This window comes from Gobio gobio, assembly GCF_949357685.1.
Source record: "Gobio gobio genome assembly, chromosome: 6".
NCBI lineage: Eukaryota > Metazoa > Chordata > Actinopteri > Cypriniformes > Gobionidae > Gobio > Gobio gobio.
Window position 1 is genome coordinate 45,806,916 of NC_137102.1, and position 27,216 is coordinate 45,834,131.

At 40.6% G+C, this 27,216-nt stretch overlaps 2 protein-coding genes across 3 annotated transcripts; both read left to right on the forward strand.

Annotated features, from left to right (window-relative positions):
• The first annotated feature begins 4,302 nt into the window (after positions 1 to 4,302).
• On the forward strand, positions 4,303 to 10,342 carry ift57 (intraflagellar transport 57 homolog (Chlamydomonas)). 2 transcript variants are annotated; one of them, XM_079818914.1, is made up of 12 exons: positions 4,303 to 4,378; positions 4,477 to 4,627; positions 5,312 to 5,486; positions 5,576 to 5,694; positions 6,610 to 6,700; positions 7,151 to 7,222; positions 8,237 to 8,356; positions 8,448 to 8,519; positions 8,625 to 8,756; positions 8,853 to 8,915; positions 9,080 to 9,146; positions 9,232 to 10,342. In XM_079818914.1, coding segments are annotated over exons 1-12 (1,242 nt in total). In that variant the 5' UTR covers positions 4,303 to 4,377; the 3' UTR covers positions 9,411 to 10,342. The 2 variants fall into 2 exon arrangements, with proteins under 2 accessions (XP_079675040.1, XP_079675039.1); XM_079818913.1 differs by having other exon boundaries at positions 4,306 to 4,389; positions 9,232 to 9,503.
• Positions 10,343 to 12,373: 2,031 nt separating this feature from the next.
• On the forward strand, positions 12,374 to 27,000 carry tmem71 (transmembrane protein 71). Its single transcript, XM_079818930.1, has 10 exons — positions 12,374 to 12,466; positions 15,433 to 15,483; positions 15,579 to 15,627; positions 15,728 to 15,937; positions 17,539 to 17,729; positions 17,832 to 18,023; positions 23,810 to 23,876; positions 24,098 to 24,156; positions 24,994 to 25,043; positions 25,143 to 27,000. Exons 2-10 carry the CDS (start codon positions 15,453 to 15,455, stop codon positions 25,164 to 25,166), a joined length of 873 nt encoding a protein of 290 aa, XP_079675056.1. The 5' UTR covers positions 12,374 to 12,466; positions 15,433 to 15,452; the 3' UTR covers positions 25,167 to 27,000.
• Positions 27,001 to 27,216: the final 216 nt, after the last annotated feature.

The window sequence follows — 27,216 nt, forward strand, 5'->3', positions numbered from 1 at the left end:
GCAAAAAAAAATTTGCAACTTTAATAATGAAAATAGAAATCTGCATATTTCTGAAAGATCATGCTACATTAAAGCCTACATAAAGGCTTCTGAAAATTCAGCTTTGCATCAGGAATAAATTACATTATTAACTATATTAAAATATTAAAATATATATATATTCCAATGGCCTGTTCAGTCTCCTTTGGTGGACCCCGTCAGGACCAAGAAGAGGAGACCAGTGACGCTTCCCAATCGGCTTCAACCAGCGAGTGGTCAGACTCGGTCTCGGAGTGCTCTGCTTTTACGCAGGCCGCCACAAGCGTCAGGGCAAGCGTCGACGCGGAACTAGAGCGTGTGCTCTCGAGGGCCATGGGAGACCTCGGGCTCGAGTGGTCCCCGCCCCAGGAGCCTGCGAGGAGCAGACTGGACGAGTGGTTCCTACAGGGTCGTCGCCAGTCCTGTCCTTAAAGACCCGCCCCCTTCTTTCCGGAGGTTCACGAAGAGCTTACCAAAGCCTGGAAGGCGCTGTTTTCAGCCCGTGCCAAGTCTTCCTTCTCCCCAGCGCTCTCCACCGTGGACGGCGCAAAAGAGAAAGGATACGAGAGCTTCCCGTCGCTCGAAGAAGCCATTGCTGCCCACCTTTGCTCACTCGCAGGCCCCCGCGCTTTCAAGCGATAGTGGAATCTTCGGTAAAAAGCACCGTGAGTCACGTGCTCCGCGCAGAAGTGGCCAAACTGCTAGAGAAACGAACAATAGAAGCCGTGCACCCGTCGCAAAGCGACGCAGGCTTTTACAGCCGTTACTTTCTCATCCTGAAGAGGCATGGCGGCCTCAGACCCATCCTAGATATCGCTATTGAGCCGTACGTTCAGAATGCTGTCCATGAAACAAATCCTCGCGCACATTCGTCCGGGAGATTGGTTTTTCACACTAGATCTGATGGATGCTTATTTTCACATACAAATAGCTCCCTGTCACAGGCCATTCTTGAGATTCGAGATGTGAAAGTAGTCTCGACAGATGCATCCAACCTAGGTTGGGGTGCCCTACATCAGGGCAAGCCACTCTCCGGCCTGTGGTCAGTAGCGGAGAAGAGGCTACACATAAACTGTCTAGAGATGAGAGTGGTGTTTTAGCACTCAAAGCTTTCCTCCCGTCTTAAAGGGACAGCATGTCCTGGTCCGCTCGGACAGCATGACAGTAGTCTCATATATAAACCACCAGGGTGGGCTAAACTCATGCAGCCTACATATCATGGCAGAACGCCTCTTGATATGGGCAGCACGCAACCTGAGCTCACTGATTGCAGCGCACTTGCCAGCAATACTGAACCAGGGGCCGGATATGCTATCCAGGAACAACGTTCCCCCAGGGGAATGGTCACTTCACCCACAAACGGTTCAGTTGATATGGAGTGTCTTCGGGAAAGCGGAAGTAGATCTTTTTGCGTCGAAAGACAACACTCACTGCCCTATATACTTCTCCAAGGACAGGGATGCGCTGGCCCACGAGTGGCCCAGCCTCCCTCTATATGCATTTCCCCCGATCGCACTGTTACCCCAGGTAATCAGGAGGATCGTGGAGGGGAAACACGCAACACTATTGATAGCTCCGCTGTGGAGGAGCCAGTCATCTGACCCAGATGCTGGATACAGCCCCGTGGCCGATACCACTGAGGAAAGACCTCCTCAGTCAGGAGCACCCCAGACCAGATTTATGGGCCCTTCATGCATGGGCCATCAATGGCTACCCGGGAACCTCCCGGTCGAAATACTGAACACCATATCAGAGGCCAGAGCCCCCAAAACTAGGCGGCTATACGCCCTGAAATGGTCGGTTTTCTCAAACTGGTACGATGCACGAGAACTGAACCCACAAACATGTGAGGTCACAGAAGTGCTCCGATTTTTACAAGAGCTGTTGGACGCGGGTCGTTCCCCCTCCACGCTCAAAGTATATGTGGCGGCAATAGCAGTGTATCACAGGCAGGTGGCGGGGCAGTCCTTAGGAAAGTGCTATCTCATAGCACGCTTCCTTAAAGGAGCCAGAAGGCTTAACACGCCGTGCCCCCTTACAGTTCCTATATGGGATCTTTCTATAGTCCTACAAGCTATCGCAGGACGAGGAAGGCGCGAACACACTTTGATCAGTCAGAGCCATAGACTGTAAAAAAATATGGACGTAGTGTCCGTGACGTCACCCATAGGATTCTGATGAGCCGTTCTGAAGCGCAAAGCTGGCCGTTGCCATCTTGGCAGCGCGTCATCGCGCGTCACTCCAGGATAACAGAAAATGGGCAAAAAGGCGGGAAGTGGGCGGAGCTTAAGTGACGCGATGACTAACAGACAGCAGATAAATGGCTATCCACCTGACACTCGAAGTGGCCACGCCCTTAATTATGCAGAATTTTAAGGCTTTATATAATGTAAACGAATGAGTTATAAAAAAAATTAACCCCCCTCACAGTTGTCATGAAGGGCAAAATGAGCCGTATAGACCAAAAGCACAATTTGTACCAGGCTCTAAACATGTTTTATTCTGCTCTAAAGTTGGCCATTTTAACATGGGGCTCAATGAGATTCTGCTCCCTTCTGGATCCTGTCCCTAGCGGCCAGTCGATTAATTGCAGTTTGAGGCACTTCCGTATTGGCTTCAAGAGAAACTGCGGGAGGTTGCCGCTTGGTAAGAGCACTCAAAATATGTATAGAGCGTTCCGCAGCCTATAGGCGGTCGGAACAGCTATTTGTCTGCTTCGGTGGCCTCACTAAAGGAAGCCCGGTCACAAAGCAGAGATTATCACGATGGATAGTAGATGCCATCGCGCTGGCTTATCAGTCCAAGGGTCTCGTCTGCCCTATAGGAGGCGGAGCTTATTCCACGAGAGGCATGGCCTCGTCATGGGCCTGGTCTAATGGCATACCATTAGAAGATATCTGTGCGGCGGCGTGCTGTGCCTCTCCGTCCACGTTTATCAGATTCTATAACCTAGATGTCCCTGCCTTGCAAGCAGGTGTGTTTTCTACGTAGTAAGGGTATCGCCCTCTTACATATTCATTTATAAGCATGCATCATATAGCCCGACACAGTCCGGCTACGCTCTATAAGGCCCGACTATGTCTGGCCAGAATAATGCACATTTATCCCCTAGGAAGCCCAATATGGTCGGCTTAAGGGGCTCGTTCTCTCCAGAGACTGTTAGGGCTTACGCCCTGGCGGTGGTGATCTGCACGCACAGCGTTTTACAATGGTCCTCCTGCATTATGCTAACGCAAGACGAGTGACTCTCTCGAAAGGGAACGACTCGGTTATTAACATAACCATGGTTCCCTGAGAGAAGGGAACGAATCTTGCGTAGAATGCCGTGCTAGTGCTAGCTCAGTGTGTGTCGCTTCAGTCGATTTTATGAACTGAGTCCCTATGGCGAGACACAGCCTTTTATAGATTCGCTATGCAAATTCAGGAGGGCTATGCGGGCGGGAACAAAGAAGACGTCCCATTGGCTCCCCCCACTCAGCCACCTCACCACAGGTTGCCTGCAGTTGCAGCAGCACAGCCAATCAGCACGCACCTGCGCTCTGCTAGGTGTACTGTGCAGCTACACTGCGTTTTACATGGAAAATTTTAAGGATAAAATTGACTTCAGTCTCGAGGAAATACGGAGTACCCCCTGTGTTATGCTAACGCAAGACTGGTTCCCTTCTCTCAGGGAACCGAGGTTATGTTAATAACCGAGTCGTTTTCAACATTGATAAGAATATATGTATAGAATAAATGAAGAAGAATAAATGTTTCTTGAGCAGCAAATCAGCATATTAGAATGATTTCTGAATGATCATGTGGCACTGAAGACTGAAGTAATGTTGCATATTAATTGGATTCAAATAAATGGATTCAAATTCATTAATTTGGATCAAATAAATGCAGCCTTGGTGAGCAGAAGATACTTTTTTTAACATTAAAAAATCTTACCGGTCTAAACTTTTGAACGATAGTTATGTTAAAAAAAGTAGAAAATAAACTAAATAAATTGATTGATTGATTGTCTGTTCATGCTCAAAAATGTAGAGAGATAAGAACACAAACATGGCCTGTCAGTGGCACCGTTTCTTCTCCTCTCCAGCTGGTGGCAGCACTATGAGATTATTGCACAAAACGTTCAGTCAAACAGTCATATCAAGAGTCTCGGCTTGCTATCGCCTTTTTACTTACAAGTTACATATTTAATATTATTCATTATTGTTCATTGTTTATTATTATCCGTCACTATTGAGTACTATTATTTTGTTTACTATCATGGCCATCATCATGTCTGACGTCATTCTTGGCGACAGTAACTACAACATCCTGAGTCGGCTGATGTAGCCTGCGGGAAACGACTGCGAAAAATACACAGAGAGTAGGAGAAATGTGTGTGTATATGTGCCTGTATACATATCTATAATGTGTAATAAAGCTCCTTTTACCTTGCCAATAAAGCTTGTTGAATGTGAACAGTGATAGAGAGAGGGATGGCGGAGGAGGAAGAGCGCGGACCCGGTTCGGTCTATCAGACGTTCGTGCTAATGGAGGATCTGCTGGATAAACTCAAAATTCTGGATTATGAGCAGCAGGTTCTGGACAAACACAACATCAAACCTCTGTCCAGGTGAGAGACTCAGAATCGCTACTTTATATGTGGATTATAAGGCATGATCTTGTTTTATGGTAACTTATATGCGGTAACACTTTATTTGAAGCCTTTATGTGTAACGTTAATGCATTATAAATGTATTCATAACGTCCGTTATAAAAAAATCTATATTTTCATAAATAATTGTAACCAAAGTTAAAATGCTTAATAATATTAGCAGAGTCCCTGTTTTTAACGCATTATACTTTCTAAATGTGTAACAATGAATAGAAAATAACATATCTGTGGTAGGTACAATTATTCACGTGACCATACAGTGCATTATAATGTGCATTACAAGGCGTTATTAGTGCATTAAAAATACTTTTATAATGCATTGTGTATAAAGGCTTTAAGTAAAGTGTTACCGTGTATGCTTTTTACCAATCAAATGTTGTATATTTTAATCTTATCGCCATAGAGACATTTTAAAAGACAAAAAAACTTAAATAAAATAAAATATAATTTTGAAAAAATTAAAAACAGCTGAAGCAATTGGTTTATTAAGCACAATGTGATAGCAACATTTATCCTAATAAAAAACATGACTAGGGTTACTTTTAAGTAAAATGTTAGGAATCAATAAAATATTTGTTTACTGGACCAGTGTTTATTCTCAAACAGAGATTTGTTCAAATACATGTTTTCCCTCTTTTTCAGGCATTATTTTGTCTCTAGCCCTCACGTATTGTCAAATCCCGGAGAGCAGTTCTATATGTTTAGTGTAATTGCCGCCTGGTTGATTTCCCTGTGCGGACGGCCGTTTGACGCACCGCAGGAATACGACGACCCCAACGCCACCGTCTCCAACATCCTGTCTGAGCTGCGTGCCCTGGTCAGACATTATCACACTGATGACACCCTCACAAGTCTGCGTAGATGCATTGGGTTTCATGATTATCGCTGTATGTGTGTGTGTTATAGGGTGGCCAGGTTGATTTCCCCCCATCTAAGCTGAAGTCTGGATCTGGAGAGCATGTCTGTTATGTTCTAGACCAGCTGGTAGAAAAAGCACTAAAGAGTAAAGGATTCATCTGGAACAGGTACACCTACAAAAACAGCACACATCATGAACTGAATGCAGGTTGGGATTATGCTCTTTGCTACTTTAGTTTTAAAGGGTTATGTCGTTCCCAACCCGTAAGACCTTTGTTCATCTTCGGAACACAAATAAAGATATTTTTGATGAAATCCGAGAGCTCTCTGACCTCTCCATAGACAGCAATATAATGAACACTTTCAAGGTCCAGAAAGGTAGTAAAAACATCATTAAAATAGTCCATATGACTCCAGTGGTTCGACCTTAATTTTATGAAGCGACGAGAATACTTTTTGTGGGCAAAAAACAAACAAAAATAATGACTTAATTCAACAATTTCTTCACGTCTGTGTCAGTGTCCTACGCTGTTGACATAGTAAATACAGTGCAGTGCTTCCGAGTTACATCAGAGCTACGACCAGAACGCCGGCTTACCATTGGCCGATGCTGTTCACGTGAGCATCATGACGCATGCGTGTGATGCTGATGCAGGAGCTGGCCAATGTAAACTGCACAGAAGGCTGACACAAATGTGAAGAAGTTGTTGAATAAAGTCATTATTTTTGTTTGTTTTTGTGCACAAAAAGTATTCTATTCGCTTCATAAAATGAAGGTTGAACCAATGGAGTCACATGGACTATTTTAACAATGTTTTTACTACCTTTCTGGGCCTTGAAAGTGTTCATTATATTGCTGTCTATGGAGGGGTCAGAGAGCTCTCGGATTTCATCAAGAATATCTTAATTTGTGTTACGAAGATGAATGAAGGCCTCATGGGTTTGGAACGACATGAGGGTGAGTAATTAATGACAGAATTTTCATTTTGGGGTGAACTAACCCTTTAATATCAATCTTGTTGTAGTGGAACCACAAATTTTACCAGGGTTCACACAAGAAGCTGGTGTTTTCTCTTTATCAGGCCTCTGTACCCGTCTGTGGAGGTGGAAGATGAGTGTGTGCAAGAAGATGATGCTGAGCTCACACTCAGTAAAGTGGAAGAAGAGATGACAGTGAGTCACACTTAAACTTTATTCTAAGCTTCAACTTCCCGAATTAATGCTGCTATCTGTCAAGTTCTCCTATTAGCATTTTTTTTCACTGTTGTAAATTGGATTGAGTAAACTAGCTCAGCTGTTTGTTTGTAATATACATTTTATTGTAATTTGTGACTTTTACTTTGGATATTGTTCTGCACCAAAAGCAATAAAATATATAAAAATTAAATCTGTGATAAATTTTGTCAACAGAAATAGAGACTATCATAATATAAATGTTAACTTCTATCGTCCACCCCTAATTCACACAGTAAAGTGGAGGAAGACGTGACCATGAAGCACACACACACACACACACACACACACACACACACACACACACACACACACACACACACACAGACTCATTTGTAAAGTAAATGACAGTGAGTCACACATGAACTCATTAAAAATTTGAATCTTCAGCAGGGTGATGAGGAGTATGAGGAAGAGGACGGACTTGATTTAGATGCACTGAAGACCAGAACTAATCAAAGTGTAAGTTTTATTCAAGCTTTAAAGGGTTAGTTCACCCAAAAATGAAAATTCTGTCATTAATTACTCACCCTCGTGTTGTTCCAAACCCGTAAGACTTTCGTTCATCTTCGGACACAAATGAAGGTATTTTTGATCAAATATGAGAGCTTTCTGTCCCTCCGTTGATGGCTACGCAACTGACATTTTGACACTTCAAAAAGTTCATAAAGAGATCGTAAAACCAATCCATATGAATTAAGCGGTTAAATCCAAATTTTCTTAAGAGAAATTAACACTTTATATGAAGAATAGATTGAATTTAGGCTTTTATTCACAAAAACATTCATCAACTCACACATCAGTTGTGGTAAACGGTAGCTCAAGCATGTTCGCTTGACGTGCGAGAACCAATGAGGTTCATTCTCGTGTTACACAGCACGTTTGAGCTTCCACAAGAACCAATGAGGTTTGTTCCCGCGCGTCAAGCATGTTCAGTTGAGCTCCTATATTCGCTGATCAATGTTTATATGTGAATAAAAGCCTAAATTCAATCTGTTCATCATCTAAAGCAGTGGTTCTCAAACCTGTCCTGGGGACCCCTCACCACTGCACATTTTGTATGTCACCCTGAGGACAGGTTTGAGAACCACTGATCTAAAGCGATCAAGTCTCTTCAGAAAATTTGGACTAAACTGCTCAATTTATATGGATTAGTTTTACAATCTTTTTATGAACTTTTTGAAGCGTCAAAGTGGTTGTTGCGTAGCTGTCAACTGAGAGTACAGAAAGCTCTCAGATTTAATCAAAGAGATCTTCATTTGTGTTCTGAAGATGAACGAAAGTCTTACGGGTTTGAAACGACATGAGGGTGAGTAATTAATGACTTTTCATTTTTGGGTGAACACAAACCCTTTAACTTGTCAGTGTTGGCAAATGACCATGGTATAAGCAGGATAATCTACTACTAACTGCATTAAATGATTTGAATTACCCAGTATGTACAGTAAAAGTCAACTCGTAGATATGTGTGTTTAGGAGCTCAGTGGTTCAAGGCCTGCAGTGGTTCTGGAGTCAGATGTTGATGCTGCTGAGTGGAATCTGGAGGTGGAGCGAGTTCTTCCACAACTTAAAGTCACCATCCGCACCGACAACAAGGTCTTCAACCTTTAATCATTGTATCTCACCAGCATGGTGATGGGGAGACTCTGATTGGCTGAATACTAAGTAACCGGTTACTGTGTTTCAGGATTGGAGGATTCACCTTGATCAAATGCATCAACATCAAGATGGCATCAACACGTCCTTGCAAGACGCCAAGGTCATCCATCCATCCATCACAGATGTTCTTAAAAATATTTAAAAAATAGATAATAATGTGAAATATTAAACCTAAGTATGAATATGTGTGTGTGTGTGTGTTCAGGGTTGTCTGTTTAAGCTGAGGGAGGACATCAGTAAAACTCTGGAGAAAGTGAGCAGTCGTGAGAAATATCTCAATACTCAGCTTGAGCATCTCATTTCAGAATACCGGCAAGCACAAGCACAGCTCAACAAGGTGAACATCTCGACCAATCAAAACCCAAAAATGTATTACTTACCGTTAACCAATCAAAACACAGGATGGTTAAACTCATTTGTTTTTGTTCGTCAGGTAAAAGAGCTTTATCAGCAGGCCAGTGGAGGCGTCACAGAGAGAACCAGGATTCTGGCTGAGGTGAGTCTAATAAAAACATTTGACAATCTTTCAGTTGCAACACACTAACAATGAATAAGCATCAGTGCTTTTGATAAATTCAAGTACACAGTCTTACTATGTCCACGTAGCCACACTTTTTTTTATCAAATAACATTCATAAAGCACATATATTTGTGCTTCAGATCAGTGAGGAGCTAGAGAAAGTGAAACAGGAAATGGAAGAGAAAGGCAGCAGCATGTCTGATGGAGGTAAACCACACACAACACCCTACTGATGGTGCAGTTTGTTCATGTGAGCTGGAGTTTATGCTTGTCCATTTGTTTTGTGTTGCAGCTCCAGTGGTGAAGATCCGTCAGAGTTTGACCAAGCTGAAGCAGGAGATTGAGCAGATGGATGTTCGGATGGGAGTGGTGGAGCACACGTTACTACAGGCCAAACTCAGAGAGAAAAACAACATGACCAGAGACATGCATGCTACACAACTATTAGAGCCCAACGCACAGACTTACTGAGTCAAACTCAGAGCTGGTGATGTTGTATGCATTGCTTATATTTTATATCATTATTTTGTGCGTTTAAATGTGTAAATAAAATAAATATTCTCACTAGAACCTTCACTCTCAGAGTTTTATCTTACGTAACCATCCCCAGAGAAGGGTGTTGGTAATAGGGGCCCCCGAGTTCAGCATTACACACACATGGAACTGTTCCATGATGTCATCCTCACACATCGCAGAGAAACACTAGAGGTTATTCTGGTCTTCTTTAGTTCATTTGCACAAGCTCGATTTATCAGTCCACATCCTCAGGAAATATTTCTTGAGTCTGTGTTCAGCCTAAGAACAATACTCTCTTCTGAATTGTAATATTTATAAGGATTCTCAAGTAAAAAGACTACTAACAGCAACTGGTGTAATAATCTACTATCCAATTGAAGATTCCTGTGAATTGAAATTATTAATAATTAATCCCAGGAACCATCTACAAATGTATAACTTGTCTTTTATCTCACACGCGCACTAAAAGCTGAAACAAAATCAGAATTACCGTTCCGGGATTGTATCAGTTTTGTACTTTTGAGATTCTGAGCCTGAATATATTATCTGGTGCTCCAAAGCTCAGCCATTTACATTTAAAGGGATAATTCATTAATCATCTATTCACCGTCATGTCATTCCAAACCTGTATGACTTTATTTTCTTCTTCTGTGGAACATAGAAGAAAAGATTTTAAAGAAAGTCTTTTATGAAGAATTGTTTTGTCCAAACAATGTTTGTCCAAACAAAACCTATTTCTGCCACAAAATCATATTTATGACGTAAAGTCATTACGTAGGATGAGAAAATGTATAAATAATGAGATACTAAGTCATAATTCTGACATAAAAACATATTATGGAATTCTAATTCATAATTATGTGATTAAAAAGTTCAAATTTGATGTCACTTTTCATCTCATAATTTCTTGTTTTTAATAATCGACTTCAATTCAATTTACAATTTATTTGTGTAGCGCTTTTCACAATACATTTGTTACAAAGCAGCGTTACAGAAAATGCTTATTTCTCCGTTACAATTCAGAGTAATCTATCAGAGATGACTGTCAAAGTAATGTCCATATGTCATAAATGTACAGTTCTAGTCATGCAGTTAGCTAACATCATGTATTCATTTAGACAGAAACAATGAGCGCATTAAAGCAATTATTATCAATTGAATAATATGTCATAATTATGACTTTTTTTTTTCTAGCTACATTATGACATTATTACGATTTACTAAAGAAATGGGCTTCCGTATGGTGACCAAAACGGTTTACCCAAAGACTTCAAAATATCTTCCTTTGTGTTTTGCAGAAGTCGTACGGGTTTCTTTTTTTTTTCAGTATGGTTTGGAATGACATGAGGGTGAGTAAATGATTTTAATTTGAAAAATAATTTTCAATTAATCTTGTCCAGTGTGATATATAAGGGTGATTCTTAGACTATGGGCACTTTTATGTTCTTTGGTCATATTTTAAATATACATATCATTTTGGATAAATTCCTCTTTGTCAAGCTAACAATAAAACCACCTTAAAAATTTTTTTTTACTACTTTTCTATTATGAATTTTTTCTTACTTTTCAACCTCTTTATAGGTGTCAACATCACTGTTTTCTCCTTGTCGCACACCCAGACTTTTTAACTTCAACAATAAAAATACAGTTTAAAAATATAACTTATCTGGTAACTATTAATGCACCTGATTTAAGCACTAGTAAAATAATTAAAATACATTATAATATTTAATGGGAGACCACTATCAATATTGCTTTTTATACAAAATATAGCTGTCACACAGTATTGGTGTCATTTCCACCACAACACAGTAGTAATGTCCATTTAAATAGTTTGTGTGAAAGATTGTTTAGGTGGTTTCTATGGAAATATTCAGTAACATCAGAGCACATGTTGGACATGGAGGGAATTAAAATTTTCATCAACAACAAATGAAGAAAAATCAAGCTAAATATTTATTGAACAGTTTATATATTTATTATACGTCATTTCCAAACATGCTGTACCTTCAAAGGTGTTTTTAAAAAGCTAAACATTTTAAGATAAATAAGAGTATTTTGCATACATGAAATGCTAGGTATTAATTCAAAGCTATTCAGTGAAGCTATCTTCCATTTTTTCACAAAAAAACTACAGAAATGTCAATGGTGGAAATTACATGCATGATTACAAAGTACAATTGATATGGATTGCGAGAATAGATTTGTGAAATAATTTTTTATATCATAATATATTACAATACTTTTTATATTTATCTATTGTTTCTCTACATTCATGTTAATTAATTGTCATTTCCACAACACCGTCATTTCCATCACCACACACATTTTTTTAAAAATACTTAATTTTTAAGTATTTAATTATTAACAGTTAATTTATCTCATTGACAAATGTATAATTATTGTACATTGTGGACAAACTGGTAAAACTAGTTATAAAAATTATCTTAGACAATTCTTGAGTGGCATACATTATTCTGTTTTTAAATAGGCCTAACAGCTGTATATTGAGATGTGGTGGAAATGACATTTGTTCATGGCAGGTCGGAAAAAATTTAAAATAATAACAATTTCTCTTGTAATCTTAATTTGTCCTCTTACAGACCTTAAAACTAGACCAATTATTTAAATTTATGAGAATGTTACGTGACTTTTTAACAAGTTTTTTTTATTCAACTTCACATGGCTAAAAGTGCCCCTAGTTGAAGAAACGCCCATAAATACATAATTAATTTATCAATACAATTAATTTGATCAAATATGTTTACATGCACTAATGTGTTCTTCAGAGAAGTTTTATTTTGAACAGCGCCCCCTCCTCTCTCTCTCTCTCTCTCTCTCTCTCTCTCTCTCTCTCTCTCTCTCTCTCTCTCTCTCTCTCTCTCTCTCTCTCTCTCTCTCTCTCTCTCTCTCTCTCTCTCTCTGTAGGCGTGGTTCTTCATGCATGCCAATGTTTGTAAGTAAGCTGACAGACTTGATACGCGCCGCTATCCGCATTCTCCGTGGTTTAGGTAAGTGTTGTTTTTCTCTTCTTTCTTAATCTTATTACTTATATGTTTTGCACAGTAGATGAAGGGCAGATTCAACGCTAAAGAATGTGGAGAGAAGAAACCGGATGTTAGTATCACAGTACGCTTCAGCATAATCACTTTATATATTATTTTTATACACGGACATTTTAGATTTATGTAATTGTATAATTACCATATACAATATAAACTATCATATGTGTCGATATGTGTGTGAATGTGTCTCGTGCATCGTATCTGCTGCAAGCCGGGCAACAAAGACTCGAAGAGCGTCTGAACGCAGAATTAAACAGACAGAGCATTAAAATAATGAGGACGCCAGATTTCGTTTATTTAATAACAGATAAATAACAGTAATTATTATGTTATTCCCTTCAAATTAACCGTGTATTATTAGAAATGTTAAGTCAAATTATTTATTTAAAAAAGGTAGACTGTACATAATTTTTTTTGAGAATTTAAACAAAAACAAATACATCTCAGAAAACATAAAACAACTAAAATAACTCAGAAATAGATATTGCATTTTCAAATATCAATGTTAGAAACATCAGCATAAACACAACTTGTGCAAATTTTTGCTAAAATTGTTTTTATATGGGTTAAATCCCAATTTCTCATTACATAATTAAGTATATACAAAATGGAAGTGAAGCCAATATAAATGCATTGTTTATTCCGATTTATATTTGGAGAATATCTATGAAGCTCTGTTTGTGTGCATGTGTGTGGTTTTGTGGTTGGCATGCATTTCACTAATGCTTTGACACTGCGGCTACTCATTTCACTATACACTCTGCTGCAATATCAACATTTCATCATGAGTTGTTTTCCTTGTTTTTTATACATTTGCAACTTTCAATTATACTAATGATCTTGCAATGTTGTTCATAATCTTGTACTTGTAGTAATTTTCGTGTAACTCACAGAGACTACAGGAAATGCGTGTGAGGGTTTTGGGGACTTTCTGTTCAAACACAAACATAAGTTAAAGAAGTATGTCATGTGATCACTCTGGGAACAGATTTTTGAGAAAACAAACGAGCTGCTTTGTGTGTGTGTGTGTGTGTGTGTGTGTGGGAAAGAGAGCGAGAGAGAGCATGGGTGATTGTGCTCCCTCATTCTTTTCCGTTGGTCTCCTCTGCTCTCTGATAGCAGCTGCAGCAGCACACACATGCAGGACACTCTGATCAGCCAATCGGTTTATCTCTAGCCAGGAAGTGGTTAACAGGAAGTACAGTAACTGGTCTCCACCTACTTTGCCAGCATCATCCCCTTTTAGATCATCATGGCTTCCTGATTCCCCCTCCCCAACCCACTCCCTTTACATCCTTTCAGACACCCCTCCCCATTTTTCATTAATAATTCATTTTATTTTATGAAATACATGCATTTTTTTTTTTTTACATTTGATCTATTTTACACATATTGTAACATGAAAAAAAAAAAGAAATACTTAAATACACCTTAAATTATAGTTTTTCCTCTGATTTGACCTAATTTCTTCAGAAATCCATTACAAAAAAAAAGCATGCCTATAATTTCCGTCATATTTTTTCTTTCCTTTATTCTATCATACATATACTTCATTATATTATATTTTATTATATTACATATTTCATTCATAACCATTTCTTTTTTGTATTTTTAATATTTCTGTTTTTTTTTATTTATTTTTTTTATTTTTTTTAGAAAAAAACTAACATTCTTTTTAAGACTTCAATACAGAGATAATTGTAAGGATATAAAGAAATATATCCCTCTATGGTACAGGCCTTAAGGTAGCAAAGATGTGCTGTTTTTAAGTAAAATGACATTTGAATGTCCCTTCAAAACTCTCTTTCCCCCGATCACCATCACATGGAAGAATCCTGTTGAAGTGCTCCAGAAATTGCTCTATTAACCTCATTTCTAAACATCCCTTCTCAAGGGGGATGTTTTTGCAGCATCTTTGATAAATAAATTAGATATTTTTATTTACAAATCAACTTTGTCTAACATAGTTTTACTGTAAATTGAGAAAATTTCAATGTTGCCGAATGTACCACTATGGAAAAATAGGTATGTTGCCATTTGGCAGCGCTGTCCCACAGTGGAATTTGCAGTAATGTATTTCCCAATTGGGATTTTTTATACATAGTAGCATCAACAATAAAATTGCAGTTATTTATTTATTGAAAGTGTTTATTGTAGTATAGTTGTGTTTATGTATATGTAACAAAATTATTTCTTCTTTTCAGAAAATTAATACAGCAATATTTACGGAAAGAGCAATAAGAAGAGTGCAGAGTTAGCTCTTCCATGTGATGAGAGTTAGCCGAATTATAGGAAACGATAGGGATTAAATGATAGGGATCTACTTATTTTTGGTTTCCAGGAGCCCCAATTATATACATCTATCAAATTCTAAAGGAAACGTGCATTTAAATAGAAAAAAAAATCATAATTTTATAGAAAAATTACTTTTTTGACCATTTTCCATTGTGATATGGCAACATTTCCCTAAGTACCCAACCAAAAAAAATTTGCTTTGTATGATTGAAGCTATTTCATGTAATAAAAACTTATTTAAAAAAATATTTCATGGTTAGAACATAATGCTTCCCATAGAGGGATGGATCTGTAAGTTAATATGCACTTGTGTTATGGAATTTGTATTATCTTGTCTTTTTCATTCTTTACAATCACTATTCATCATTACTGATTTATTCGTGTCCATATATAATCATTTACACTTATATTTATTTTTGCTTTGATTTGATCTTCGTTTTAGAACGGTTTTGTTGTTGTATGACCTTAATGTGATGCAAGGAATTATTCAAGAAAATCAATGTAAAGAGCAAAAAATGAAATTATAGAAAGGAAAATTATTTCACATGAGCAATATGTGTGCATTTGGTAGATTATGTGCTATCCATTTGAGCTGAATTGTATGTTGTGTGTTACAGGTTTGGCAGCAGCGTAAACCATGGCTTTCTTCTTCAAGGGAGCGGTTACAAGTACGTGTGTCCCCCTCATATCACGTCTCTCTCATTCTTCCTCTATCTCGCGCACATTCATTGATAAGACTGTTGTAACCTGATGTTTGTCATAGGTTCTCCGATTAAGACCAGGAGGCAGGAGGCTGAACATATTTGTCAAAGGTACAAGCATGTAGACAGGCAGCTGCTGATATATATATTCATAGCTTCTTCCTTGTTATTTTCTTTAAGTATATACATCAATGCTGTTTCTCTTTTTCAGTCTTGACGTCTCCCACTTCTCTGACTCCTCCTATGAGTGTTTCTCCACCAATCCGCTGACAGGCTCCTTGTGTGCGTGTCGCCGAAGCCCCCGTCTACTAGCCAACGGTTATTATGTACTGACAGAGGACAGTTTTAGCACAGACGACGAGGGTAACGTCACCCTGACTCCATCACACACCAGCGTCTCATACAAAGAGAATCTTGTCCGGTGAGATTCATGAGTGTTTGTTGTTGTGTGTGCAGTGAGTATGAATGAAGTGGATTTCAACACTTTAAAAAAAAAAAAGTTTGTTTCTCTTTGATTTATTCATCCATGTTCATTTACAGTTACACTGAAGTTTATAAAATGGATTTCGTTTCACCTGTGCTAAAATACATTTCACATTTACTGTATGTTCACAATATATTGTGGGCTCTCTTACATCATTTCTTAATTAAGTCCCTTAAGTTGCAATGTAAATTAAGTTGCATGGTTTGAATTAAAGCAGTTATTTAATACCTAGAGTAAAAACTACATATAACAGTCCCTGCCGATCTGAAATTTATCACAACAATAGTTTAAATGCCACAGCTTGCTAAAGTCACACAATATGGTGCCAGTCACAGTGTTTAATTTTTATTTAATTAGAATTTTTAATAACACATTTAGAACAAACGTATTTGTTTACTTTTATCATTTGTTCGTTTATCGTCTATTTAGTATTTGACTTTTATATTTTCTATAAGTCTAATGATAAGAAAAGGCTTACATGCAGTGACATTTTGAACATACTTAAATATTTTGAGTGGAGCAAAAATGCAACGCTGGGCATTATGGGTCAAACTTTTTTCTATTCTTTTCACACAATTGGAGCCTATTCAATGAATGGTACAAAAATTAAACATTTTCTTATATTGTATTTAAATTAGGTGGTATTAAAAGTAATATTTTATATTTAAAATATGCTTTGAAATGAATATTTATTGCAGCATTTAAATTGTTTAAACGTGTTATGACTGTATCTTTACTGGTTAAAATATATTAGGCTATATTTCAAATACATTGTGCTGTGAATTCAAAACTTTCCCTTACTGTATCAAAAAATAATGGTAACATTTTGCAACCCTAAATGTTGCAATTTTGCATAATATTTCCAAATTATACCCTGATGCAAATTTTCCTAAATGAACTAGTTTTTATTTGAGGGTGAAAAAAAAACAGAATACATCGGAGATCTCTGAGGGTTAAAAAGCCATTTTAGATCTGGCAAAATAATAAAACTTTATTTTGTGTGCGTGCGATTTATGAGGACACAAATTGGTTTAATTACACTGGTATTACGACGTAAACATGAAATATGAGACCATTTAATTTCATATTTAAAACAGCTTTAAAAACATACTAATCAATGTTTTATTAAAAAAGTAAAAATGCAGAATGTTTCCTGTGATGGGTAGGTTTAGGGGTAGGGTTAGTGTAGGGGAATAGAATATACAGTTTGTACAGTACAAAAACCATTATGCCTATGGAATGTCCTCACTTAGGTAGCAAAACAAACCTGTGTGTATGTGTGGCAATATCCGAAATCCTTTCACTTGTGGGGACACTTTTTTGTCCCCATGAGGAAAAACACTTATAAATGTCAAATTTAATAAAAAGTGATGTTTTTTGAAAATGTAAAAATGCAGAAAGTTTTCTGTGATGGGTAGGTTTAGGGGTAAGATTAGGGTTAGGGGATAGAATATACAATTTGTACATTATAAAAATAATCATATATGGAAACTCCCCATAAAACATGGAAACCTAACGTGTGTGATTGTGTGTGTTAGCGTATTCAGACGAAGGCGCCGGGCAAAAAGGTCACTGGCCAGCCTTCTGAGTGATATGAGCCAATCGTGCCAGTCCTGGCTGGAAGGAAGTGTTTTTAGAAGATCTGACCCGATCACCCCAATCGAGTCATCATCATGGGAAGAGATGGACCACAGCTTTGAGAAAGATACACCTATCAGCTTCACCTATGGTTAGGGGGATTCTAGTTTTGGAGTTGAAGATCTTTGAAACAGCCAGTTTAAAATAGTTGCCGGTTAACTTTTTGTGAAAATGTGCGTGTGTTTCTTTATAGATCCCATAGATCCTGTTTCCTCTTCTGATAAAGTGCCTCCTCAGACTCTGCTTGAAGAAGAGGAGGTGCTGCCGTGCGAGTCTTGCTCCGCCCATGAACAATTCAGCCAATCAGTGAGCGGTCTCTTGGATGTTCCTCCCCCATCTGTCTGTCACCTCAATAGTTATAGCTCATCCAGAAATACATCGTCAGGTGAGAACAAAAGGGCAAATGAAAGAGCAACAGCTCCCATCTTTGCCTACAGTGAGTTCCCTTTCGAACGGTCAGTTCGTACTGCGTCTTTAAGACGCTATGGGTAGGTTCTCCTACTCTCGAATATACTGAAGTAATTGTAAAATCACGCAGTGCTACTGCCCAGTCAAAACAGTGTCGAGACATCTCGCACGCTATTGGCTGGCCAGTGGGAACTGCATGAACCAATGGCAGAACAGCGTAATCTGAGCGAACCAATGGGCACAAAGCCCGCGAAGCTGAGCGCAAGAGCCCGCGAAAGGGGCATATAAAATACGCTGTAACTGTCAAAAACGTCAGATTAATCTCCTTCAGCGACGATCTACGGTCCTCGCTGATAAACTCGAACTACACCACCTTCACCGTGAATTGACGAGCCTGCAGCGGAATAGCGAACTAACCAGCCCGGACGTCCTGCGAGAGTCAGCGGACTGCTGTATTTCAGCGCGCTCAAATCGCCAGCGATCCCGCGAGCTGTCACGCCTTTCCCCTGCGCTCTTTGGTGAAACACTACGGTGTATCCTTTTTTGTACAATACTGAGAAAACATATCACTTGTGTGCAGTACTTACCTGCACTAGGAGGATAACCACGAAGGGTGCGTGATCTGTCTGGGCAAGGCCCACGCGGACGCTGCTCTCGCCGGGTCCGGCTGCTCTCACTGCAGGGTATGCCCATTTCCTCCCTCCGTTCGCGGATAGCGCTCTTTTCAGAGCGCGACCCCGGCCCTCGCGCTCTCCCGTTCCCCTTTCCGCCCGAAGCCTCGGCGGGAAAGAACGGCGGAGCCAGAGGGCTGAGTATACCGAGGCTAGCGAGTTCACGTCGGCCCAGTGCCCGCGTGACTCGTCTTCACCTCAGAGAGACGTTTCTCCTGTGACGTTCCCTCGATCGGACCTGCTCCCTCCGCTCGACGCAGAGGGCTTGGTCTCATTCGGCGGCAATGAGGAAGACGAATCCGCACTATTACCAACGTCTCGCTCTTCCTCTTCTCTCACTCGGGCCGCGCTAAGAAGCGCGCGGACAGAGAAAGCCAGAGTGGACGAGCAAACTAATGCCGGAGCTTCCCGCATTACTTTCTCTCAGACTGCTGGAGATATTGAGAGCGCGCCTTACGCTACAGGCTGTTGTCACTGCAGCTCGCGCTTCCTCAGCGGCAGCGCGTGCGCCCCTCTCTCTCTCCCAGCGCGCTCACTATCTAGAGCGCGACTTACGTCATTGCTGCCTCGCTGTCTAGCGCATAATGGCGTCGTGAATGGCGGCCAAGCCCTGCGTCTTTTTCACTCTATCACTTCTCTCAGTCCCCTATTCAGGCGACTGGAGAGGTTCAACAGTGTAGTAAACGAGCCTGTTATGAAACACGCACGCCACACACACTGAAAACACCGTCAAGAGCGCGACTTACGTCATAGCCACGCCCTCCGCTGTTACGGTGTACTTCACACAGGGTTGCCGGTTCGAGCCCAGCTCTCACAGGTTTCTCAGTGAGTCTCAATTTAGTGAATGGCGGCCAAGCCTTCAACCACTTCTCTGAGTCCCCTATTCAGGCGACTGGAAAGGTTCAACAGTGTAGTAAACGAGCCTGTTATGAAACACGCACGCCACACACACTGAAAACACCGTCAAGAGCGCGACTTACGTCATAGCCACGCCCTCTGCTGTTACGGTGTACTTCGCACAAAGGGTTGCCGGTTCGAGCCCCGCTCTCACAGGTTTCTCAGTGAGTCTCAATTTAGTGAATGGCGGCCAAGCCTTCAACCACTTCTCTCAGTAAACGAGCCTGTTATAAAACATGCACGCCTGTACACAGAACGCTGTATTATTGGTGATCCTAATAAACAATTAAGAGTTCTTTCCTCTGTTATGACTGCAGGCAGTGTGTCCCCTACATAGGGTGTACCCCTGCATATAAGCACTTAATTCAGCGCTATAGAACCACTCAAAAGTCCTGCTGTGGCCGGATTACCACTACAGACTTACTTTACATTCTCTCAATCCCCTCGGTTCAGGCGACTGGAGATGTAAATATTGCAGTCAACTAGCCTGTTGTCAAACACGCTCGCCTGCACATCAACGCTGTGTTTTAACAATGACTTTACTAAAATACATGCACCTTGCACATAGCACTGTTCTCACAGATTACTGCTCACGCCGAGAGCGCTCTATATGTAGAGCACGCGCCCACTACAGGTGTGTGCCGCTACACATAAGTGCTGTCCGCACAGTGTCACATCTCTCCCCTCGGCCCGTTTTTGTTCCGGTCAGGGAGAAAAATACTGTTCTGAATGTTTTTCATGCAATGAATGTAAACTACGAGTCCGCTTTAATGCGTGCTCCCCTGCATTCTACCGCCATAAAGGCGAGTTAAAAAAAAAAAAAAAAAAAAAAAAAAAAGATGGCGGCCTCAGGCCCATCTTAGATCTCAGACACCTGAACAAGGCTCTATCAAAAGGCTTTTCAGAATGCCGACATTAAAACAGATCATCGCGCAAATCTGCCCGATGGACTGGTTTTTCTCATTGGATCAGAAAGATGCTTACTCTCATATCCAAATTATCCCACGTCACAGACCGTTTTTGAGATTCGCGTTCGACGGGAAGGCTTATCAGTACACAGTCCTGCCATTTGGCCTGTCCTTTCACGAAGTGCATGGATGCAGCTCTCTCCCCCTTAAGACAAGCGGGAATGCGCATTCTGAACTACCTCGACGACTGGCTTATACTGGCCCAGTCAGAGGAAGAAATAAAATCTCACAAATCTATGCTACTCAGCCATCTAGAATGCCTGGGTCTCAGAATAAATACAGCCAAGAGCTTATTGCTTCCCAGGCAGAGAACCTCCTTCCTGGGAACGATTTTAGACTCAGCCCAAATGAGGCCGTGGCTATTGGACGAACGCGCTCTGACTACACAGCAGCTTGCATGTTCATTCAAAATGGGAACCTACACACCCCTAAAAAATTTCAGAGAATGCTAGGCCTAATGGCAAAAGCTTCTCCAGTACTTCCGCTGGGTATGAAGCACATGCGCCCCCTGCAGTACTGGCTGAAATCACGGGTTCCTTCCCAAGCGTGGCATTCAGGCCAGCTTTGGATCAAAGTGGGCCGCGGCTGTGTCAAATCCCTGGCCCCGTGGTCACTTGGAAACAGTTTCCAGACGGATGGTGGTCACCACGGACACCTCCAACTCAGTTTGGGGCGCTCTGTACGAGGGCGAACCGGCCTTCGGCTCATCGTCGAGCACGGAGTCACGGTTGCACATAAACTGCCTAGAAATGCTGGCAGTAGTGCTAGCCCTCAAGACTTTTTTACCACGTCTCTCAGGTCACCATGTTCTAGTCCGCACGGACAACACGACTGTGATCTCCTACATAAACCGCCAAGGCGGGCTCAGGTCGAGATGGCTCAACCAACAGGTCAGACATCTCCTCCTATGGGCAAAAGGCAAATTACATTCACTAAAAGCAGTGCATGTGCCAGGCAGACTGAACCAGGGAGCAGACATGCTCTCCAGGGGCCTCGTGTCCCCGGGGGAATGGGCCATCCATTCCTAAATGGTTCAAATGAGATGGAGTGTTTTTGGGAGGGCAGAGGTCGACCTCTTCGCCTCCGAAGACAACTGTCATTGCCCAATCTATTTTTCAAAGAACAAAGATGCGCTGGCCCACAAATGGCCCAGCTGCATACTTTATGCTTTTCCACCAGTACCGCTCATTCCCCAGATTTTAAAAAAAAGGATCAGGGAATGCGAGCACACAGTCCTGCTAGTGGCTCCACTCTGGCGAACCCACATCAGGTTTCCCGAGTTGATTCAGTTACTATCAGCAGCCCCATGGCCAGTTCCCCTAAGGAAAGATCTCCTTTCTGAGGCGAACGGGACAATCCGGCACCCCCACCCCAAAATTGTGGGCGTTACATGTTTGGCAACTCAAGGGGGGCTCAAGAACCTCCCAGTGAGTGTCTTGAGCACCATCAGTGAAGCTAGAGCTCAGTCTACTAGACGTCTCTATGCCCTTAAATGGTCAGTGTTCTCTGACTGGTGTTCAGTCAGGAACTATAACCCAGTGTCAGGCGAGATATCACAAATTCTTGTTTTTCTATAAGAGATGTTGGATGCAGGACACACTCCATCCACACTCAAAGTCTACACGGCAGCTATCGCCGCATCTCATACGCCTATAGCTGGCCAATCAGTACGCAGACACGCCATGGTCATAAAATTCTTAAAAGGAGCCAGGAGGCTTAACCCCCTTCTCCCTCCTACGGTGCCATCCTGGGACCTTCATTGGTCCTAAGAGCACTAAAAAGACCTCCCTTCGAGCCGCTGCAGACGGCTGAATTAAAGCCACTTTCGCTGAAAACTGCCCTGCTACTAGCACTGGCATCTGTTAAGCGTGTCAGTGACATTCAAGCGTTATCTGTGAACGCGTCATGTTTAGAATTGGCCCAGGCGATTCCAAAGTCATCCTCAAACCAGGGCATGGTTATGTACCTAAAGTGCTTTCAACACCGTTCAAAGCACAGGTAATCACTCTCTCTGCCCTCCCCACTTCGGAGGATGAGAGACAGTTACACCTGCTCGGCCCTGTTAGGTCGCTTAGAGCATATATTGAGCGGTCCTCCCACTTTAGACAGTCGGAGCAGCTCTTTGTAAGTTTTGGTGACCGAACTAGGGAACTTCCGGTCACCAAACAAAACCTAGCCAGATGGCTAGTGGACGCGATAGCGTTAGCATATGACACTATGGGCCTCCAATGCCCCATAGGTGTCAAAGCTCACTCCACCAGAGGCATGGCCTCCTCTTGGGCGTGGTCTAGTGGAGTTTTTTTTTTTTTTTTTTTTTTTTTTTTTCTATGGGTGACATTTGTAGATCGGCAGGTTGGTCCTCACCATCTACTTTAACCAGATTCTTCAGTCTGGATGTCCCTGCACTGCAGGCACAAGTCTTCGCTGTATAAAAATACTAAGACGGCCTAATGAATATCAGACGGCCTTGTAAGCCCGTCCCCGTCATAAGTTGGCATTGGGGCCTTCATATGCTTCAATGCTTACACATTCCTTATAGTTACCGGCCTCTATGAGCCCAGTTGTATAAGACGTGTGTACATATATATTATTAATATAAATGATGTGTCAGTAACTCTAGTCTTGAGCCCTTTCTAATAAGTGTTCAAACTTGAGGGAGTACATGTCACTGCGCTTATCATAGCACGGCGGGATTAAATAGGCTCCCATAGCGTCTTAAAGACGCAGTACGAACTGACCGTTCGAAAGGGAACGTACTCGGTTACTTAACGTAACCTCGGTTCCCTGAGATAAGGGAAGGAGTACTGCGTAGACGGCCGTGCTATGGCGCTGACTCGGGTGATCGTCGCTTCAGTCGATTTAACCTGACGTTTTTGACAGTTACAGCGTATTTTATATGCCCCTTTCGCGGGCTCTTGCGCTCAGCTTCGCGGGCTTTGTGCCCATTGGTTCGCTCAGATTACGCTGTTCTGCCATTGGTTCATGCAGTTCCCACTGGCCAGCCAATAGCGTGCGAGATGTCTCGACACTGTTTTGACTGGGCAGTAGCACTGCGTGATTTTACAATTACTTCAGTATATTCGAGAGTAGGAGAACCTACCCATAGCGTCTTAAAGACGCAGTACTCCTTCCCTTATCTCAGGGAACCGAGGTTACGTTAAGTAACCGAGTACGTTTTTGATGAATATGGAAAATTAGAAACAGATTGTGATTTATGTTTGTTACAGAAGCTGTGCTCCTGAAAGTCCTTCTCCTTGTCCTCACTCTGTGCCTCTGCATTGCCATTTCCTCCGGGTAATGAAGTGTGTGTGTGTGTGTGTGTGTGTGTGTGTGTGTGTGTGTGTGTGTGTGTGTGTGTGTGTGTGTGTGTGTGTGTGTGTGTGTGTGTGTGTGTGTGTGTGTGTGTGTGTGTGTGTGTGTGTGTGTGTGTGTGTGTGTGTGTGTGTGTGTGTGTGTGTGTGTGTGTGTGTGTGTGTGTGTGTTCTCATAGATTAATGGCATCATAATCTTCACAGGTGGCTGCTGGGAGGTGTTTCTGCAGCTGTGGCATTATTGGTTCTGATTTCATCTACATGTGAGTGACCAAATCAAGTAAAATAGCAAGCCTAGTCACTATTATACTTCTATAATTCTGACATATTCTTCAGTGGAAAAATAATGAAATGTCTTTTTTTGTGAGAATGAGCCAGGTTATTATATATTTAAAATTACAAAGACATTTGTGTTAAATAATGTGCTTGAATGATTCATGCACAATAAGTCCAGGAACATATTTTGACCTTCCCTCGGGTCATTTTGACCCGAAACTCAAAATGTAAAAAAATTGCATGTTTTATTATTTTTGACGTATTGTGAGGTATTTTGAATTTAAGTTAAAAGAATGTGAAGAATGTACCTAACTGATATTATTTATTGATAAAATCTAGTATTTTAAAGTTAAATCAAAATGTAAAAATCACAAAAGAAATCCATTAAAAAATAGAAAAAATATTATAAAAATGAAATGATAGTCAACTTTATTTATATAGCGCTTTTAACAATGTAGATTGTTTCAAAGCAGCTTTACAGTGTTAAACAGGAAAATAATGCAGCATAATTTTATTCAGCTGTATAGCCATTCTGGAAAAAACGCTGATGTCATCAGTTCATTTCAATTATCATACAGTGACAGTGTGGGCTTTAGATCAATAATTAATATTAGATTAATATTAGATTAGATATAAGATTTCTGGACAAAAAATGTTTACTCGCGAGGGAAGGAGGAAATGTTGATGAATCATCATCCTTGTTGAACAACATTATAGTAACAATCCGACTTGGGATGGGATGGGCTGGTCGATATTTATATTATCAACTTCATTCCTCTATTATCTTAACAGTAAAATATTGTAAAATCATTTCTCTCCCGCAGGTATGTCTAAACCTGGGAGTGTAGTGCGCTGGAGGAGAGCAAAGACTGAGGTGAGAATCTGGGTACAGATTCACAATAGACTCCTGACTGTATGTAGCTTCTGTACTCTAAATACAGAATCTAACATCCATTTTGTGTCTCTACATCAGGACATCACCTCCAGAAACGAGTGAGGAGGAACATTCACGTCTGTGTGAAGTCTGTCCAGAGAAGGCCAGAGGAAGTGAGTGTGTGTGGACACACATCCTGCATCAGCATTGAATATTAGTTATATATCAGTTTTTGTAGTGGTGTTTTCACTGATCAGCTAAAGAGTTCTGAATAATAATTACAGAAGAGTAAACAGGAACTGGACCAATGATGGAAAATAACTGTCACAGGAAATTTGACATGCTGAGACAAGCATGCTTTTTTAAAATAGATGAACATAGCAGTGCAGAACGATCATTGAGTGAAAGGTTAAGAATTTGCTGAATTTTTCCTAAATGAAAGACTGGATTGCATTATGAGGGATTCTCTGCGAGTCAGTGGAGATGCCCTGCATGACAGAACGTAGAAGTAAAATGTGTCGGTCGTGTTTGTAAATGCATCAGCTTGGCTTGGTTGGGCTCTTCAACATGGTGACCAGGACATCATGTGCTATTGCGCAGCTTGATTAGTCAGATTTTTTTTTTAAATGTTGCTGCAACACTCAGTTTAATGTGATGGCTTTGCAGAAAATCTTTAACTTTTGAGAAGTTGTAGCAAAAGAAGTGCCAGTTTAGCTTTGCACAGATGCCTCATATTTGTCAAGTGCCTTTGTTATACAAAACAGGAGTGTTATTGCCATTTGCCAGGGTTAGAGTCGCACATCTGTGCTGTGACTCAAGAGTAGGGTTGCCACCCGTCCCGTAAAATACGGAATCGTCCCGTATTTACAAGCAAAATGACGCGTTCCGTATCAAACCAATACGGGACGCGATTTGTTCCGTATTTTACATAGGTCCACACGTAGTTCAACAAACACACAAGGATTTTGCAGTGTGGAGAATACTTATAGCAAATATAAAGAAATCAATTTCACAATAAGTAGTACAGGAGCTCATTTGTGCGTGATTGCGTTTTAGCGGCTTTGTTGTCATAGCGGCGGAGTCTCGAGAACATGCGCTGTGCCAGTGTGCCTGTAAACTTGCCGGTTTTTTAAAAACATGTCGAGCTCGCGTCGCGTCCACCGTTTAAACGCAAGAGGATCTCCAGATATAGAGCTGAATATCAAAAAGGTATCAATGGGTCTGTCCAGTTACTCATGATGAACCTCAGGCCAACTGCACACTTTGTGAGAAGCATTTCAGTGTCTCAGACTGACTGACTTAAAGCAACAGCGGTGACAGACACATCTGTGCTTCTAAAGTTAGCCTATAGTTTTTTTTAATGGATAATATCTTAATATAATATTATCAGAGCTTTGCAGACAAAATTATTATTTTGTAGACAGGTTAATTAATAGATTATAGCCTAATAAATGTAATTATTAATTTATAATTTAGCTACGCTATAATCATACATAAACAATAATCCTGTCATATAAAGTTTATGACATTTAAAAAAAATTTTTGATAAAAATGGGACAAATAATTACATGATAATATAGTCACAATTTAAGTAAATTAATTAAAAAAAATTACATTTTTGAAATTCAAAAAAGTGATTACTGGTTCAGAATGACTGCTTAAAGGGACAGTTCACCCAAAAATGAATATTCTGTCATCATTTACTCACCCTCAAGTTGTTCCAAACATGTATACATTTGTTTATGTTGAACACATAGGAAGATTACTATGGAAGTCAATGGTGCCCCCAAAGAAGCCTGGTTACAAACTTCTAAATATCTTCTTTTGTGTTCAGCAGAACAAAGAAACTCATACAGGTCTGGAACATCATGAGGGCGAGTAAATGATGACAGAATTTTCATTTTGGGTGAAATATCCCTTTAAAGTGCACCAAATAGGCTACTAAAAAGTTCTTTAGAAATAAATAAAATAATCAAATGTAAAATAATATAAAATGTGTTCTGTTGCAAGTTCACATACTTGATCTCATGTTTTCTTATGGTTTATTATTGAGCTGGGGGGGGGGGGGGGGGGGGGGGGGGGTTCATGAATGGGTGTCCCTTATTTTGCCACACCAAAGGTGGCAACCCTACTCAAGAGGGCTTTTAAATGCTAATATGAGCAAAACAATTAG